This window comes from Coloeus monedula (genome assembly GCF_965178545.1).
Source record: "Coloeus monedula genome assembly, chromosome: 14".
Classification (NCBI taxonomy): Eukaryota; Metazoa; Chordata; class Aves; order Passeriformes; family Corvidae; genus Coloeus; species Coloeus monedula.
The window spans coordinates 9,744,481-9,765,077 of record NC_138794.1 but is presented as its reverse complement, the minus strand read 5'-3'; the positions used below and the strand labels follow the sequence as shown (position 1 = coordinate 9,765,077).

At 38.3% G+C, this 20,597-nt stretch overlaps 1 protein-coding gene across 14 annotated transcripts in view; it reads right to left on the bottom strand.

The window, feature by feature from the left end:
• The window catches only part of LRRC28 (leucine rich repeat containing 28), a 70,545-nt gene that overhangs the window by 7,139 nt on the left and 42,809 nt on the right, over positions 1–20,597 (bottom strand). For 9 of the 14 annotated variants that reach the window (XM_082290900.1, XM_082290894.1, XM_082290901.1 and 6 more), the window contains 4 exons: positions 12,909–13,115; positions 6,581–6,683; positions 2,989–3,164; positions 635–794 (listed from right to left, as the gene is read on the bottom strand). In XM_082290900.1, coding sequence (XP_082147026.1) covers positions 635–794; positions 2,989–3,164; positions 6,581–6,683; positions 12,909–13,115 — 646 coding nt within the window. Of the gene's footprint in view, positions 1–634; positions 795–1,230; positions 1,348–1,592; positions 1,805–2,988; positions 3,165–6,580; positions 6,684–12,908; positions 13,116–15,123; positions 15,235–17,092; positions 17,142–20,597 lie in introns of those variants that run through there. The other 5 variants (XM_082290903.1, XM_082290896.1, XM_082290898.1 and 2 more) reach the window with 4 other exon arrangements.

The following is a 20,597-nucleotide window of genomic DNA, read 5'->3' as shown; positions in this document are numbered from 1 at the left end:
CTGTCCAGCAGGTCAGGAAGTCTGTGTGGGCTTGTTTGCTTGACTTGTGAATCCTGCAGACACTTTCACAATTGCTACAACCATAAAATGGAAGTATTATTAAAAACTTGTATTGCTACAAAATGTATGGTCCTATGCAGAATGCTTCCACAGCATATCTCAAGTTAATTAGTGTGGAAATTAAAACAAGAGTATTTTACTGCAGAACATTTTAATTAAGCTCCAGATTTACAACTTTTCTCCATCTTTGATCCTGAAGCACTTTTTGTTTGGTGGTGGCAATCTGAAGTCAGGGTTGAGACCATCAGGGCAACTACTCGTGTTAGGTACCACTTCCTTTCCAGGGCACAGAAGTGCTGCACTACCACAAACAGGTCAATCCAATCCTAACCAAACCCTTTCCTGTCTTACACCAGGCTGAAACAAGCACATCTGAAGACCCTTTTCAGTCTAACAGCAGTATTTTGGTTGACTCATGAATAAAGTATTTGTCAACTTATACATGCAATCACAGGCCAGGAATTTTGGATATGAAATGCTAAGTTAAAAAAAAAATAAATCTAAGAATACGCTTTGTTCCATAAGGTGTTTTTCTTCCTAAATGAAACCCCAGTGCAATTTCCTGTATAATTACCCTTGATGCAATCCTGCCATTGGAGTTTCCCTCAAGGGAAAGAGCTTTGGGTAGACAATGGTAAACATAGGCTGGCTGCAGCGGTGGCAATGTCCCAAGGGACAGTGCAGCAATTCCAAGAGGCTTTTGGGTAGTGAGATTGGAGTCAGAAAGTTTACATCTAGAGAAGAAAAGAAACAAAAAAAATATTTGTAATAAAATGATTGCACGATAAAGTCAAACAGAACAAGCATGATCCATGAACAATTCAGAAAACAGCTGCCTCACATTCTTAAGGCTTTGTCAAAACAACGAGGTAATACAAATTACCACAATTAGAGCGAGGCACATGGTGCTTTCCATTTCTAAGTTCAAAAAGTTGAAGTTAAATGTACAAGTTTACCATCTGTGGGCATAAGTTTAACGGGGCTAAAATACCCAGGTGAAAATATTATAGCTTGAGCAAATATTAAAAAGGACTAAAAGACCATGAAGGATTTTTAGACACAGATAATCTAGACAGATGTTTAGTAACTAATAACAATACAACATTTTGAAAAGGACATTGGTAGTATTTTACTAAAATATTTCAGCAACCAATGCAGCAGGATAGTTACCCTCACTACAAAGCCCAAACTCCACCATCAGCAAAAAGGGATCTTGCGATATTTGGAATTACTTGAAATTCAATCCAGCCCAGCATAATTCTCACAGGTCCAACCAAAGAGACCACTCTAAAAAGATCAATACATTCCTCATCTGTTAAGTGTTCCTTCACCGCTTACAAGATGCCATCATTTTCACCAAAAGAGACTAGGGTCATTTCCCGGGAAAGAGCCGTCATTTTCCCAGGCCTGGCCCAAGCCACACAGTGTTTTATAAATTAAACCCCACATGCTAATCTCCATCTAGAAACTGAGAGACAGCCAAGACAGGTGAGTGAGTTTAGGTGCTGAGTAATCAAGACAAGATGCAGTACCTGATAAATGAGTTTTACGGTATCACACTGGTTTCAGCTTTCAAACACTGCAAGGTTGAACCCCACAACAGCCCCAAGGAGGGGACAAGCAGGACATTTGCGTCAGAAAGAAAAGGTCACACTCTGCAGCCAAGCAAGGGTTGAGAAAAAGTAGTCCAGTCACTTCTGCCACTTCCCCAGCAGCCGCCAAGTATTTAACATCACTCTTGAAACTGCAAATTTAGGCAGTGACAGATGAAATCTGCTACTTTAACCATATGTGCCACCTGCTTCCCCAGCACAGCATTATCGTACACCTGTCTGACACAGGCACTGCTCCTGCCTCACTGAAATGGGGGTGTTGCTGGTGGTAATGACCACCATCTTTAATAAGGTCACTCAGAATAGGACATATCCCCATATGTGTGTATATGGATATATAAGTCCATCCTTTTCAGGTTCTGCATCTTGGCTGAAAATAGGTATAATCCTCACAGCCTTGTATAAAACCATTTACAAACCAGTCCTGAAACTGATTTTGCAATACCACCTTTCCATTCCCAACCAAACTTCACTGGCATCTTCAGGAACCACATTCACACAGTTGGGATTTCAGAAATTACTGTACAAGTCACAAGTGGGTGAGGAAAGACAGACCTCCTTGTACACATTTCCTGGCAAAGCAGTGAGGATTTACTCTAGTGACCAAGGTACAATAGACCCTTTCCATAACCCCTTCTAATCTTCCCACTGGAGCTCTCTACTCTTCCACTTTCTCCTTTGACCTTTAAAGCTGAGAACTCCCAAGATAGCATCAACAGTGGGGAGTCACAACACATCCATATCTGAGAGGATCTGCAGGTTATCATCAGATATTGCTAACTCATGTGATTGCACGATGCAGAACCAGATGAGCCAAGGGCCACTTTAGAACAGAGAGCCTGAATTGGGGCAGAACTAAAGCAGCTCAGCTGTCACACTGTGCTGAAATGGCTGAGGGCTGCTCGCATTTCTTTTGCCTTATGTATAACAAGTCTGCGAGTTTAGGAGTGTGCTGCCTGGCAAGGAGCTGCATTGTTGGCTGATGCATCTGATCTTGCCTCAGGAACTGTATCTCATCTCCTATTTCCATTAAAGAGTTTCTCCTGAAAAAAAAAAGGGTCCCTCTTCATACAGGCTTCAAGTAAGAAACCATTTATAAGCACCACTTGACCTTAGAAATAGTCTTTAGAACTCTCATTTTTGATATTGGACATTTTTGTTCTAATGCAGCATTTCAAACATAATTTGATTAAATAAATCTTTTAAAATATGAATCCTTGTCCAAGCCTTTGAAGAACTGTTAGAAATGTTCCTATCACTGCCAGAAAACACTTCCACTCTTTTCTGTAATCTGAAGAATGCAGAAATTTCATACCTTTCAAAAACCTGTAGTAGGTGTTATAGAGGGTCCTCATGGCCAGTTCTTGCAAAGGCAGCACATGATCTGTTTCTGTCCCTATAGATTTCACCTCTGCTGGCAGGAACACAGTTAACTGGCCTGATGAAAAAGAGAGCAGTTTCACCTCTGAAACTTGAATTGGAGAACCACAACTAGAAGGACACAAGACATTTAGAAAGTGGTTAGAAAAAAAAATAATAAAAGTAACTTTATGGGGAAACCCAGATGACCAACCCACAGTAAGCCTGATACTGTTCTGCAGTGCAGCACCCCTCAGGGATTCCTGGCAGAGAGCAGTGCATGGTGGGGTTGACCTTTAAAGGTCCCTTTCCATACTATTCTATGATTCTGTTTCTACAGATTCCCACCTTCTGTGATGTGCTAGACATGGGACATTTGGCGGAATTACTCATCAAATAACATAAAGAAATGAGAACACAATCCCAAGGGGGTGAACCAAGTATGCTACGTGCCCAGTGACAATCTCCTTTAGCCTCTGAATGCCATTGTTAGTAAATACTTTACTGAGGGGAGCCATTTCATACCCAACAGTTTGCTTGTCATGTCTTGGATCAACGAGCTGAAAACAATAATGGATTACTCAACTATAACACATGAGGCAAATTCCAGCCACAAAAAAAATGTATTTTAAGTGCCACTGGGTGATTCTGTACTACACCTTTCCCCAACCACAGAGCTCCCTTGGAGGGCATGGGGGGGGGGAGGTGAAGGAAAAATAAAAACAACAGCCATGCTGTAGTGGGAGGATATCCTAGTAAGTCTGCTAGTCTTGCCCTTCCCAAATCATATATGGAAAGGGAAGAAGGTTATTTGAGAGAAACTTAGCTTGTAGTAAAAATAATAACTCTATGTGATCCCTGTTGCAAGTGATCATACCAGAGAGACACGCATAGGAAAATTCTACTAAGAGGTTGGGGAAGTCAACAGGGGAATTGGAATTGTTTATGACAACTGAAATTTGAAGCCAAGAGCAACTTGTTGGGGCCAGTCCTAACAAATGGAACAGAAAAAACAAATTTGTCAGCCTTCCCAGGCATTAGACCTAAAACAGAGGTAACCGCTCTCAACCTTATCAAATGTGAAAGAAATCTCATAGTACTCCTCTGACAACAGAGAATCTCATCTCTTCTGATTAAAGGAGAAACAGCCCAGAGAAACAACCAAGAAAGAGCAGCATTAAACAGCAAGTCAATAAGCCTCTTGCTACATATTTAATACTTTCCCACAACCCATTAGTGAGGTTAAAATATAACTGGGAATTCAGAGATCCAATATTCCAATTCCATATCCAATGAGTTAGTTATCACAAGAAATAAATCCATAATGTTGTATTTTCAAGCTGAATAACCCCTTACCAACCCCACTAAGGAAAAAAAACCATAAACTCACTACAGTCTCTACAGTTCAGAGCTGGGACATTTGGTCTACTTTATGTAAAGGGTGAGGCTATTAATGCCACACACAAAATCCACGGAGGTTAAAATCTGGAATAGAGGATGGTCTAAACAGCTGGGGAAGAAAACGAGCTGCAGAAGAAGCCTGGTGAATAAGTAAGTGAGGAAAAAAAAGCTGGGACCACCTATTGGCTGCCTTCAACAAGACTGACAGATCCCTAACTGGGGACTATGAAATCCAATCTGCAAAAAATAAGATCAAAATTTATTTTGAGTACTGAGATCATCACCTCTCATATAAAAGACTTTTTTCAGTCAGTCTGACTGCAGGATGCCCAGACAGAGATTCAATACTTACACAAGGCAATTTATATTCTATTTTCAGAAATCAAGCTTTATGTTAGTAACAGCAGCTTGTCAGATTTTATTCTCCAGTGGAGGACCAGACAGAGCACTAAAGCCTGATCTTCAACTCTTGCCTGACCCATGAAAACCTTAGCCTGGTTACTAATGCTTTCTTGGAAAGAATACAGAAATTCTTCACATGACCATTATTACACAATTTTAAAGTCTCTCAGCACATTATCAAATAAAACCTTTAGTTTCTTAATAATATGTATGTGCTCTTCCCACACTTAAATTTTTTCTTAAAAATAATCTGTGATGTTTCAAGACAGTTTGACAACAAAGACAAGGATCTGTTTGGTGCAAAAATATTATTTTTCTTACTAAAAATTATATTCTTTTACTATTCATTACTAAGGAAGAAAATAACTTTTCATTCCACAGAAGCATTACAAGAATCGATTTCGTCGCAACACTTGCAACTCCTTTAGTCTCTTCTATACTAGATTTTTAAGACTAGATTCTATAATTCTGTACTAGATGTATAATATCAGAGATACTAGCAGGTGGTCTCACCAGCACTGTACATGTAAGAACAGCAAAAAGAACTGGTAGGATCTTCACAAAGGTCAGTGCAAAGATAAAATTATTTTAACTGAGTATAAAATGAAAACTTAAAAAAAAAAAAAAAAGACATGGTTGTTGTATAAAACCACCTGAAATAGGCAGGACAGTTGGACCTAACTTGATGGACCATATCCTGCATTATCATTAATGTTTCTGCTAACAATCAATACAATTCTGTTAAATTTAAGGTCAATTTAATGTCTGTCTAACAATTTACAATCAGTTCTGAAAGAAAAAACAGCTAGAATTTATCTCTCCTGAAAACCAAAATTAGTAAAAGCTTGCAAGTCACACAGTTCAGCAGAACTGTAATCCAACTGCAAGTATTTAAATATCACCAACCAGCTGACACGGGAATATTAGAAAAACCTTAAAATGCCAAGACTCAGCATCTCCCATATTGCAGCAGAGTGCAGGCTGTAGAGAGGGAATTTATATTTAATGCAAGATCTGCTGAGAGTGAGCATACCAGAAATTTATAATTAGATGGTAATGGGGACAATCCTCTTCTGATCAGTTTTACACCAGTAAGGCTCCACTCATCAGGGGCGCTGATCCTAATTTATGCCAGTGTCAGGGCAGAAAGAATTAAGCCAGTGTCCTACACAGACCACTTTTTTCTTGCATCCTAACCACAAACATGAGACAGCCGAGGATATTTTTAAAATCCACATGTAAAAATAAACCTGTCAATCCGTAACTCCTAAAAAAATCACTTTAGTTAGTAGGTACCAAGACCTACAAGAAGCTGGTACTGGGATTAAAATGAGTGAAGGAGGTGCACATGACTTCTCAAGATATAGCCATAAGTTACAGAAATGTGATCACTTAGAAACAAAGAGATGCTTCAATATATTAAAAATTATTTTGTTCTTTAGTTCTGGAAACTCTGTGAAGCCTACACTTTTGGCCAACTTTTATATTCAGCTCTAGGCCTTACATTATTATTACAAATTCTTTCAGAGTAACTTCACTGTTATGCCTTAATACTAAAGTAGTCAAAAGTTAGCAATTAACACAGAAGATTTATTACAAAAATAGAAATGTGAGCTGCAGTAATCCCCTCCAAGTAATACCAGCTCTGAATCAATCACACACACACAAAAAATAACCAGTTGTATCATACAGGAGAATTTTTACAAGGACAGGTACATAAGACATCTCAATTAATTCATACCTACCCACTGCAACCAATGACTTTATTATACAGATAAGATGGGAGGCCTTTCAGGTGAATATTGTTATCCACATAAACATACTGGAGCTCTCGAGAACGACCTAAATCTGGGTTTAGAAAACAAGAAAAGTCAAGGAGAGAAGGGATGACATAGTGACAATTACAAGCAAAGCAATTCTCTTTAATTATAAATAAGCTAATCAGACTCAATGTAAGCAAACATAAATTAGTACTTCTCAGCTGTAAAATTTTAGCCAATGGTTTTCTTATAGATGAGCTGGAAAGCTGTTTAGAAGCAAGCATTTCAAATTACTGAAACAAAACAAAGCCCCCTTTCAGAAGCCCTGAAAATCCCATTATAAATAATTAAATTTTAACATTGACAAACTCTGAAGTCAGTTTGAAGAAGCAAAGGGACAATTGATTTCAAATCCTCAGTGCATACTTCAAGTTCATAAGGTCAAACCTGCTTTCATTAACTGGTCTCACATCACTGAAATCACAGCTTCTCTATCTTTGGGAAAGTGGGCAAGACAGACACAAGAACGTGCTCTGTCCCCCTCTTTCTCTTCTCCAAGGAGGGATCCTCGCTGGGATTCATTAGCCTTAACCAAATACAAGTGCAGTCATTCAGAAATGAGTGTGATGCAGTGAATTACAGAGCCCAAGAAAACAGAAAGCATTGAACTGCAGAATGTTAGACATCAAAAGTTGTGGCTGCAATAAATGATCAATACTTCTGGAGGTGTGCTGCTTGCATTATTGCTCTTAAAATATTCATGGCTGGTAGTCAAAAGAAGCAAGCACAGCATGATTAAGTAATGCCTTCATGGACTAGAAATCTATTAAGATACCTCTAGATAGAAGCACATCGGTATGGAACTATTTTATTTTGCTTAGAAAATTAAAAGGGAAAATTCAGATTTCTTGGAAGAAATCTCAGAAATAAGAATTTTGCTTATTTACAAGATCTAGTCAGTGGTAAAACTGTCTGCTATTAAAAGAAGTGAAAAACATACTAATGAGAGACATTTAAAAAGACACCAAACTGAACTAAATAGAATGGTCTGAAAGAGTTTTGGACTAGCAAGAAATCTGATGTGTAGGATCAGCTGGGCAGCCCACCTCATCTATCACTCCCATGCCCTCTGAGCCACTGGGACAGGAAAAGATTTCTGAGTTTAGTGAAAAGGACAAACCAGTAGAACAGTCTGAAAGCCTCTGCCTAGGAGGGGAGAGCTGCAACCCGGAGAAACTGCATCATGAAAAAATACAAATAATCTGTGTGCCCCCCACTTGTTAAACTTTCATGAGTACTTCGGAGGGACTAAGATAAACAAACATTTGGCTGCATCAGCCACAGCAAGACCATACTAATATTGACTAATTCTGACTTCCCATCTTTATCAGTTACCTTGGCTGGCAGAAAGATAAGGGTAACTGGAGAAACAGGCACAGCTTCTGTCCCCTTTGTAATCATGGCGAAGAACAGAATAAAAATTAAAACAACTTCCATGCTATTTCTATTCAGGAATTCTATTTGGAATACTGATCTCTTCTCATTCCCTACTACAACAATACGTAATACAAACCCTTCTTTATTACTGACTAGCTTTATTATGCACAAGAGCTCTAAACACCACTTAGTCCAGATATTTTGAGTGATCCCTCCCCAAATGTGTGTCCATCTTAAAATATACTGAATGTCTTCAGCTGTCACCCACTTGAATGACAGCTGTGAGTACCAGAAACCTTAAAAGTTCATGCTGAGGAGTGACACATTATCAAATCTTTGATATAAAGAACAAGTGATGATACCAACAGAAAACGAATAGATTCCTTTCCTAAAATAAGAGTGTTAACAGAGAAAAAATGAGGTTTGGGGCTTTTTTCCTTTTAACACAGGCCCTTGCTCTGCAACAGTCTGTGGAGGTTTCAGGGACCATAATCTGGGCTTTGTTCAAATCAGAGTCACTGGACATCAAGGGACATGTTCAACCATCACATGCTGCTTTGACCCTGTCCCAGAGACATTCCAGTTCAGAGAACTATCTGCTGCATCCATCAAGTGTCCTGCCTCAGGATGGGAGCATAAATGCCTCTGCTGACTGATGGGCACTGCTGGAGATGCTGCTGAGCATCACCTCAATGAGATGATTTATTTGGGCTCAGTATTGCAGGGCTGAAAATAGTTTAGTAAAGTTCTGGGATATTTTTAGATGAAACAAAACCCCATTGTTAGCCTACAATGAATAAAAATACTGCAACACTGTAACACCATAAAATGCTGTAAGGCTGCTGAGGAATCAGCCAATACAAATAAAGCAGGTAGCAGGTGGATGGGACATCTAATGTTCAGAAAATGTTCCCTTGTGTTGCAGAAGCCAGTTAGACTAAAAGCAGCAAAAAACTATGGGTTGCTGGGGTAGCTTGAATGTGCTACCATTTAACTTATTAATTTAGAGAATGGCAGAAAATTTTTAAAAGAGGCTCATCTTGCTGGTTTCTACACAGATGTATGCAAATGGGCTGAAAATCAGGCAAGTCAAAAAAAGCCCTAAAGCTGTTCTTTTCATATGCACTGAGAGGGGGGAGTGAGGCTGCATCTCATCTCTTCCCTCTGTCTTTATCTTATGCTATGTTTAGATTCTAAGTTCTGAGTTGACTGCATTTCCTAGGTAATTAAAGCAAATTTTTGGATGTTAGACAAAATATCTCAGTAGGAAAAATTGAATTCCCAAAGCCAAATAGCCTGTAACTATAAATGTTCCTTTGATATAGTTTCTTTGCATTAAATAACCAAGCATCTTCTAGACTCCAAAAGATTTTTTCCCAGTTTCAAACATTATCCATAAAGTTTAAATTTAAATAAATCATCACTTTGAAAGGCTCTTTGTATCCCATCCACATTAATTTTTATGTCTTATATCAGTCAACAAATATTGTTAAAAGTTCTCTGAAAACCATGCTTCTGAAGAACTTTGTGCAGTAAGGAAGCTGCCCATCTCTGAAAAGGCTAAAGCTACAAAGAAGGTTTTCATGTGGCTTTTGCAAGCACTGTACTGTGTCTAAAACATTTCCACTTTCCTCCTTCCAGGCTCCCAGATCAAAGACCTTTCTCCCAGAAATGACCAAATGCCATGAGTCCTGAACAAACCCCAATTCTATTTTTTTTTTTCCTCCCTCTTTTTTTTTTTTTTTTAACCTCAGGGCCCTGGCATATGCATTCCACATGGCTGAAGATGGAACAAAAGCTCTTGTGTGGCTGCACTGATGCTCTTTTAACCATACTGTGAGGGCAAGGACACAAAAGCAGCATATACTGAGGTAGAATAAGACCTTTGTTTACTGTGCACTGATAATTACTAGACACATTTTCTAAAGAAAAAGTGCACATAAACCCTCAAATAAAGTGATATAATACTGAGTATTTGCTGTCATAACATCCCCAGTACTGCCAGTACGCTTGAGAATTTATGGCCTATTTTAATTATATTTGGACTTTATTACATAAATGATTTTTATTTTTGCAGTGTCATCAGATTCACATTTCTGCTTGCAGTGAAATTTGTTTTCAGGCACTGGAGCATTCACTAATGCTAAAAATTTAAAGTTAATTTTCTGTCAAAAGATAATTTATGTTGTAAGTGGATTGATATACAATGATCAGCAGATTTCCCAAGACCATCTACTATGGGAGCATGAAGTTACCATGACAATAATACAACTGTTCAGGATGCAGCTTCCAGTTCAACTTATAGGTATAATTTCTGGAGTTGCTCTTAAAAATTATTTTATGAGGAAGGCCTAAAGGTTGAGATCCATGGTGTCTCATTTCGTTCAGTATAAACTGTAATACAGCTGAAAAATAATTTTTATAAAACACTGGCATATCCAATAATTACGTGTATTCTGTAGAACAAATTACTATTTCTACAGAATAATTCACTACTGTCTACCCATCTGCTTGTTTATCTACCAGTTCTGAAAGCCAGGGAGTGGGATCAGGTATTTTTACTGTATTTTGTACAATTGATTAATAGTGTTACATTGTTTTTCTCGAGACACACGAGCCTGCAAACTTCAAAGAATGTACAGGGCAAAGGACTACCCAATCCCTGTTCAGCAGTGCTGTGCTGCTGCTGGAATAAACCTTGCACAATCCCTGTTCAAGGATCCTTTCCTTGTTCAATCCAGGAACAGTAAAATACAGATTTCCATTACACTTAACAAGAGGCTCTGCTGGCAGCTACAAGGGACAAACTTGGACAGGCAGAATGGATTCCTTGTTGACATAGTAGATGTCACCCATCATGTGAAATAAATGAAGTAAATAACACTTTAAAAAACATTATGCAATTTGTTTCAAACGTATTTCTTTTAACATGGACACATCTAAGAAAAAAAGAAAAAACCTCAACCATTCTGCCAGGAGATGAATAAATTCTCTGCTTTTCAACATAGCTCCCTAATTGCAAAAACTTGTTTTGACAATATTTGCTTGACTATCACTTGCAAGTATTTCTGCAGTGTTTTTCACCATTATTTAGCATCCTTACTCAGTCATTAACTGGTAAAGTGAAGTTGATGTAAGAATACACACAAAAGACCCCACCAGCCAACATGTGCAGCAAGCAGAAATAATGCTACAATTATGCCTTAACTTCAGCAATACTCCAAGAAAAATATTTTCCCAAGCAACAGAAGATAGATATAATCTTTTTGCTTTTCAATACACTCTGTCTTCTACTTTATTTCATCACATCTTGACCACTCTGAAGCCTTCTGATTCTTCAGAGGAAGGATTAAACATTTACATTTATACTGTGCTGCTTTTCCTCTGAACTCTAGGATTTATGATTCAGTTTCATATCCACAGATAGCAAATTATCTCCAAATGTTCACCAGTGAGTCACTATTAAGAACTACTGAACAAGGTCAATTGACAGTCTTTGATGTTTCCCGTTATTTTAAAAGTTCCTTTTGAATGTTTTGAATTTGAGTCTAAAAATAAAGAAAAAAGAAGGTGTGTCATTATATTAAGAGATTTATTTCCTCCTTTTGAACTTAAAACACTTTGGCAGATCTATGGCTCATCCAGGTCATGGCTCGCTCACAGATAAGCTACTAGTGCAAAAGTAGCAAAAACTTTTTATCCTTTAAAATTTCACATCTCATCTTACTGAGATTTCGCAACATTAAAAGTATTTAACTTCCTCTCTCATAGGAGTTAAAAATATTTGCCAAAATAAGGGAAGGCAATTTGCTTGGTTTAGTACTGTGGAATCTGGATGATGCATCCTGGAACTCGTTTTCTCATTTATATAATGACATATGCTGGGACATAAGTGTAACACTTTGTCTGGAGACATTATTTGCACTTACTTTCCACTAATATAAAATAAGGTGATAAAAAATTCAGAAAGATCAGTAAGTTCTTTAAAAACTGAACTGCTAGTACTGAAAAGAATAAGCTAAACCTATACAATGTAATTAATTTAGAAATTTTGATCTCATTTTTAGCCATCTCAATTTCCAGCTTCTTTCAATGTGATTATCATAACTTAATCTGCACCTAATTAACACCAAACTCTCTATTCTAGAAAAACTATTACTGGTTATTCAGATAGCAGGACAGCTGTACACGAGTATCTCAGAAGAGATTACCCCGTGGCAGGGCTGAAAAGTGACAAGTTCAGAGAAGAGGATTTGCTTTTCCCTAAGAGAACACAGTGACTGCCCACAACAAACCCCCACACACTGACTGCACCTCCTACTCCTGACCCGCCTTCCGCACTTCCAAACTTTCACAGGGTTGAGAAAAAGGCACATCAATTCCTCCCTGGGCTACCACTGTGGAAATTTTGATGGATGCCTATACACAGCACAAACTAAACCTGCACTGGATTATGTGGTACTGACACTCGTAATGCTGAAAAGTAATTTTTATGGAGTTACTGGGACTCCACAGCAAGTTTTAAACCCTAGCTGAAGAATCTTAGTTAAATCATCAGATCCAGCAAACAGAAACAGATCATTACCCAAAGTGGTGGAACTCAGATTACACAGTACTATATTTAAGCACATCATTTAAACTTTTTCCCCTCAGTTAGCTAAAAATAAAGCAAATTTGATAGCTTTAAAAAAACCATGAAACCTTAACCTGCATTTTTTTTATTAACATATTTTCCAACAATATGATCCCTGTGACAACTCCATAAAGAGAGTCTGTGGGGACCACCAAAGAAACTCACTTGTTGCATTTTTTTTTTTTATTTCTGGGGGCAGCCAGTTTGTTTTGCTGTGTCTGACCCCCCCAGGTGGGGACTCACCGAGGGGCAGGAATGCCAGGCGGTTGCCAGCCATGGAGAGCTCGTTGAGGCAGGGCAGCTGGCACAGGTGGCGGGGCACAGACCACAGGTGGTTCCTGTCTGCAGTCAGGTACTGCAGCGAAAGGCACATGTGCAGCCTCTCAGGTAACGTCATCAGGCGGTTCGTGGAGATGTCCAGAGTCTGCAGCTCCCGCAGGTCTCCAACCTCTGCACAACAGGAGTTAAGAATGATAACTATTTTCACAAATAACATCTCATAAAAACCCCTCACATAAATTAAAACCAAAATTCATCAGCAGTGCTGCTTTTCTCTTATGATACTGTTCTATCAATCCATGTTGAGAACTGATACTGATATAATCTCCATCATCTTCATACATCAAAAAGATTTGGAATATGAAGATGATGGAAATTTTTAGTATCAGTTAGGAACCTTTATCAGTATGGTCAAGTATGAGATCTTTCAGAGAGCATTCCTGAATTGTGACAATTACTACTGCCAAAATATCAAGCATTTTCCTAGTCCTAAATCAGAACGAGGGAAAAAAAAACCCAACCCAAACTAAAATGCAAACAAAAACACATTACAAAGCTTGCTGATATTGAGGGTGTTTTACACAACCCCAAACTCTGGAAAACCAAATGGAATTAATTTTTTTAAACATTGAGGATGAAATGAGTGACTACTTAAGATTCTCTTGCAACAAGAGTTACAAACACGTGCATAGCACTTCTTGCTTAGTGACAGTCTTTCACCCAGCATGCTTGGGAAAAACAGCTCTGTCTTCATCATACAGTTCAGAAGGTCTAGTTTAAATTTGAAAAGAAATTTCTTAATAACCTGTGATATTGTTCTACTGTAGGAAGATATTTCACTAAGTTCTAACCTATAGTTGTAATAATTACAGCATCTAGAGATTTTATTTTTTATTAATTCAAGAATTTTAAAGTAAATTTTGTGTTTCAAATAGTAGTGTACAATTTTTTAACATAGGTAACAAATTAGATTCTTAAAAGCCTGTAAGACATGATCACACAAGCAGTCTCACTTGTGCAACAGTGTTTTTCCTTGTGTCTGGCCTGTGAAACAGGATGCAGGACTGACTGACAAATACATTCAAAATATATTAAGCAGCTCTGCAGGTGACCTCAGTGTTTATTTAGTTATTCTTTTACAGTTACTCTCAAAACTGGATAACTCTATATATTATTTTCCTCAAACAGGGGAAACCATAACATTTTCCCCAAGTTTTGTTTTGTTTTTAAATACTTCACAGCAATGCAACCAACTCATGAAGTGCTCAGTGCCCCTAAAACTTGCTGCAGTTCTCAGCACCTTGCAGACCCAAATGTACTTTGGTCTCAGCTGAATGAAACCAGCTCTTACATCTTAGAGCTGCTAAAACAAGATTCACTAGAATGTTCTACACTGAAAACACCAGACAATCCACACAATCCACAATCTGTACAATTTACAGCTCTACCACCCAGATTTTTTACAAAGATATAAATAGGGTAACACTGTTAAACAGAACCTGTTGTGCCCTTAAACACTCTGCAGCAAGAACTAGAAAATTCTGTTCCTTGAGCTCTAAGGTTGCACCTTGTATACTACACACAAAGAAGGAAACAAAACACTAGGTTAACCCAAGCTGTTTTCTACACAATGGGAAAAAGAAGTTCACCTTGGGAAAAACTGCTATAAATGTTACTTTCAAGACCGGAAACATGAAAAGGAAAGAAAAAGAAGTTGTAATTCAGTATTAGAGATTTTCACATAAGTAATAGTTAAGCAAAATACATGTGCACGTTTAGAAGGAGCTTCTGCCCACTGCAAAGAATCCCAGCATTAACTACAATAAAGACTCAACAACACAGTTTATGCACCCTTTCAGAAATATTACTGACAGAAGCAGCTGCTATACACAGATGATCACTCTTAGCTTTGATGTCAACAAGAATAATAAGCTTTACTTGAAAAGGGTTTTTTTTTACTACAAGATTGAAAATAAATGACAAAAGCAAAATAATTACTACTAAATAGCACAAGACTACTGTGCAAAAAGAACTGCAGCAGATCTCATGTCGAAAGAGTTTTATATTCATCACAAAGCCATATGCTTGAAAACAGTGACAGGAAAAGAGCCACCTACATTCAGCCAAACCACTGACCACATGCAGTCAACAATAGGCCCAGCTATTTTAATGCACTAACCTTCTTCTCCGCCACTAAAAACAGTTCTCTAGTTCAGTTTAGGTCCAAAATCCCATAAATGTTACGGTTGGCAAAGCTGGCAGAGTTTCAAAGGCATTGCTAGAATGATATGTTTCAAATCTAAGAGGAAATAAAAGTATTCTCACTTTATCCTTCATCCAAAAAACACATACCCAAAACTTCATCCTCTCTACCTTAATCTCCCAATGAATACCAGATGTAAACATCCACTTTCAACATCTAGTGCCACATGTTACACAAACACCCACTGACCCACAATGAAGTTTAAGACTAAGCCAAACAACATAAAGTGCCATCATATTAAAGATATAACCCCCAGACTCCCCACGATAGTGCTCAAAGCTCAGTTTGAAGAACATGCTCAGACATTTACTAATGACACTAAATTGGTTTTCATCTCATTAAAGCAAAGGGAAACAATAAAGAGGAATAACAAAAATATATAAACAGTCCATTAATAAGTTTTTCATGTTTTTAGTTACTAAATACTATTATCCTTGTTTTTAAAGTCTTGCAGCATAAATACTGCAGGAAACCTTGGCTAACAAACACAATGAAAGACTTGCAAATCTCTCTCTTGCTGTCACCTCATCAAGCACTAGGATACACCAGAGGTGAACTTTGGAAATTTACAGCAGATCCAGAAAAGAAAATGGCTATTCGCAAACAAAAAGAGCTGACAAAGGGACTTTCAGATTCTCCCAGCACCCCCAAGGGTAAGAAAGAGACAAGCATTACACATCACCATTAGACCATATTGAGGAGTTCCAATTACATTTAAATGAAATTCATAAAAGCGTAATTTACAATTTATATTAGCTCTAGGACTAACACTATCAAAATCAACGTGGCAGAGCACTGAGCTCCATTCTGATATCAGAAGCCAGAAAAAAACCAAACTCCTCGGTAGCTTTGCTACCCCCCAGCTCAGAAGGACACAGATTTGTGGAAGCAGAGAGAACCCAAATGTGATGTTCCCGTGCTGGTTCGTGGACTCAAGTGTTTCATCCGTGTCCATCTGCAGGGACCACTGCTGGCACATGGAGCTGGGCAATTCCAGGGCCATATGGTCCCAATGTGTTTGCAGTGCACACACGAGGGGCTGACAGACTGGGAATCCAACACTCCCTGACCCCACAGAAACTTCCCTCCTCCAGCCTCTGAGGGGCCGTGCAGTGCCACAGACCCACACAGGCTGTGCTCTAAAGCTGCCAGCCTCGGGGAATTGATTTTACCCCTTTTCTTCCCTGATAACATGCAGATTCAGAAGGGATCACTGCAGCTCCAAAAAGCAGCCTTTGCATCCATTGTAAGAGCTCTCCCTAACTACTTGAAAAAGAGACAAGTGCACTGTCCTCTTGTGTGTTGGAGTTTTCAACAAAAATCTGCCAAACAGATCTGACCTCAACGCAGTGAAAAAGAAACATCAGCATACCTTTAATATTTTTCTTTAAAAAAAAGTGAAACCTGCAAAGAATTTCAGGGAATGTCCAAAATTATTGACCTTCTAACAAAACTGTTTGTATAAACATAAGTAGCATCAAGAAAAAAGAAAAAAAAAAAAAATCTCTGATTCAGATGGTTTAAATGCCAGTTTTTAAAATTAATTCCCATGGTTTTACGTGAAGGAAACAAAAAAATCCCATCTGGAAATAAGCAGCCTATACAACATACAGTAATTGCCAAAAGCAATTCAAACTTCCTTAATCTTTCTAGGGTACAGGCCTCACCAGCTGCATGACCCAAAAATAACTAACAGTTTTTCTTTACATTTCAAGAGTAATCCCACCTTTCCCTGATGGGCCATAAACCAAAATTTCATCCAAAGATATATGAAACACATACACAGTTGGATTTGAGTGTATGGGAGGCATGGGTTTACTTTAAATCTGAGTCCTCATATGCCAGTAAAGTTAAAAAGGGGGACAGGAAAGGGCTACAGACCTACCTGCATGAGAATGCACCTCAAAGCAGGATATTAAGGGAAAGTAGAGAACCTACAAGGAATGGAAAAAGGGACTGATCAGCAAAGAGAGCTGGCACTTAGAGGTCAGGCTGCAGAAGTTAAATGCAAACTGCCAGGCCAGGAAAATGGGAACTCACAGACAAACAAAAGGTTTCTCAACAAGAAATTAAGAGCAAGAAATGAAGACCTGATGTCAACAAGGAGTAGAAATTAGGAGGACAAACCAAATATTAAATTAGCTTTTTGCATCGTTTTTTCCTGTAAGAATAATGCTGTGTATGAGGACAGAGACAGAACACCTCATGGGAACAAGGACAAAGCACTGCAAATTACCACATCCATTACTAAAATGAAATGAGGCTACTTAAAACAATTTGCATCCCAGAATACTGAAGAAAAAAAAGAAGGGTTAAAGGGTTATATATCAAAATTGCAGATCTGGGCACAAGGATTCTCAATGAATAGGACATTTTCTGGGATAGCAGCCTAGGGCTGGAGAAGAAATGTAGAACCTGTGTTCAAAAAAGCCCTGTTAATGTGAGCTCAGTGCTCCTCAGCATCTCAAAACAACTGTTCTAAGGGGAAAGAGCACGCAAGAGTAACCAGTGACTGGAACATAAACAGAAAGCAGAATGAAAATGCAGCCCAGATCTTCTCAAAGGTAAATCAAGTCATACTGGTTTATCTTTCTTTGATGAAATTTCTTGGTTAATGGTAACACATGAGTATCACATCTCATGGTAAATTACTGGGATGGAGAAAATATTACTAGTGGTGGTATTCCTCAAAGGGTCTACTTTGTTTAGATGTTCCATTTTCCACCTGGGTAAAAAATAATATTAGGTTTTGGGTTGCTGTTAACCCAAGTATTTAAAGTAGTAGTAACATGGTAGAGAACCAAATTGTCATACAGGAGGAAAAGCAAGAACTTCTAGACTTAAGGGATAGAAATAGAAAGAACAGAAAATCAGCATGATAAGGTGCTGCAAGTCAAGGCTCTGCTTGAAGCAGTTGAAGGAAGAGAGGGACTTGCTATGCTTGTTCACTCCCTAAGGGCAATAAGGCAATTTCTATGTACAGCCACCATTTTGTTAGGAGAAGGGAAGTTTGTTAATATTCCTTTGAACTGCAGGCAATAATGATGGTCTTGCTTTTATCATACAAACCTTTAACAGTCTGCTACCCAAGAGCTCTAACAGGAGGTGATGGATCCTCTCTGTTCCAAGGCTGCAGCTGAGGACTAACAAATCTCTGCTGTTTACCATGGAGTGATGTTTTCCAGCTTGTGGTACCAGAGTGACAATTCCTTATGAACAGTTACAAAATGGAGCACTGTGAAGACTGGCTGTGATTGTGAGCCCAGGACTGTGAGCCCAGCCATCCCTCCCATCCCAGGAACTAAAATGAAGGGTGGTTGCTCCAGGAAAGGAATAGAAGGTGCTAAAAGTGCCTACCCTACTTCACCCTTGACATAATGTTTTAATCAACTTCTATGAACCTGAGCAAAAGATGCATTTCCCTTTTAGACCTGTAAAACCACGCACTGGTGAGGAAGAAGTGTTTGAAGTCTTCCACATTTAACAAAACTACCTGTCCCACTAGAAAAGAAATCCAAGTCTATACATGCCATGAATTTGAAGTGGATACTATTATCAATTTAAAACTGTAACAGACAGGAAGTGTAAGTTTAAATTGCTGAGAGCTTGATGGAAAAGATCTCCTTTAGATCTGCTCCAGGATGTCTCAAGAGGACTTAAATAGACTTTAAGATGGTTAAAACAAATTAAATAGCCTATTATATATCACATTACATTTACTGTCCTACCACACAGCTCACATTTCATAGACTATAAAAATTAAATTTCCTAGCACAAATCGACACTTAAGATAGACCTGTGCCATCTTCAAACAAGGAAGTTTGACCATAACTGAAATTGGTATCATTAAATTAAAGGACAATGAAAGAGGCAGGCAAACTGAATCCCATTTACATTTTGACACTGCTGCATGCAGCTCTTTTTCTGTATTGTTGGTGAGAGAGCTTGAAAAACGTTCTGTTTCACAAGTCCAACAGACCCGAAGATGATTTTCCTTATATTTTCCCCATATAGGCTAACATTTGTTTAGTTTTTTAAAGGGGGGGAAAAAAAAAATAAAAGCCATACTGGAAGAGATCTTCTGATACTGCAACAACTATTTTATGAAAAACTCACTTTTAAATAAGGTACTGAGTGAGTTCAAACCCATAAAAATTCTATGGAAGAAGAAAGCCTCTATCTCAGCTGATCAAACTTCAATCTCTTAATTTCAAAGCAATACTTATGGCTGCATTTCACACAAATATTCTGTCTGCAAAGAACAGGGGAAAAGATTTTTCTGGGGCAGGATAGTCTTTGTGAATGAGCATAGTCATGTAACACCCCTCAAAGCTGTTCCCAATTCTTGGTTTCACCTACTTGAGCCATAAACTACATCGACTTCTCCAAAACACTTAAGACGCAGACAAAGCCCAAAACCAAGTGAAAAATACATACTTCTACTGAACATACCGAAATAGAATCTTTTTTTCCTCAACCTTGCTAAATGTCACATGCAAACTTAGTACCAATCCTTATTTATTTTGTGCCATCATTCACAAGCAAAGGTGAGAAAAGTGGCTCCATAAAGTCCAACCTTGCTAAACAGTAATTTTAGGTCAGCTAAAAATGGCTGAAAATAGACATCAGGCATGAGAGTCTCATTAAGTCAAACTGTTCTAAAGGTCAGTGGTTCCCCATCTTATACCACAATTAAACTTCAGTTAACACAAATGGCAGCTGTCTGAATGCCATGGGTCCAGCACTCTGTGCTTCCCTCAGCGCACACACACACAGAGCACAGATCCACAGTGGTTATTAGCCTCTATTTCCTCTCAGTGAAGGTCTGGAATTACATTTTTGTCCACAATTTGATGGTTTCAATGAGAACTGTTAGAATAAATCAGATGATAAAAATACCAGAAATTATCATACACGAGAAAAGTGGACAAGGTGGGAGGAAGGGCAAGAGTGACAGGGAGAGAAAAAAATTGTTTATGCACAAAGGTAACTCAAGGCCATGAAACGATCAGGTTTGCTGTTTTCTTGGTTTGGGGTTTTTTGTTTGTTTGGTTGGTCTGTTTTTTCAGAAGACAACCTATCCTTTCATTTTGTTCTAGTGTGCTCTGTCTACTTCACTGCCCCACAGCAAGGTACTATTGCTACACAAACAAGCTAGAGATGTGAAATTAATGCATTAATATTACTCTATGGTTTTATTAAATGATAACTCAAATTTTGAATAGAGCAGCCAAAATGAAGTATAAAGAGTCAGAATGGTACTTTATCAAATATATTGCATGAAAAGATCTGCTAGCATTCTACAGGAAAAAGTCACTTATTTAAGGAGTTTTCTTGCTGTTGTCTCTCCTTTGAGGAGCAGCTGTTTTCCTTTTTCTGGGTGGTATGAA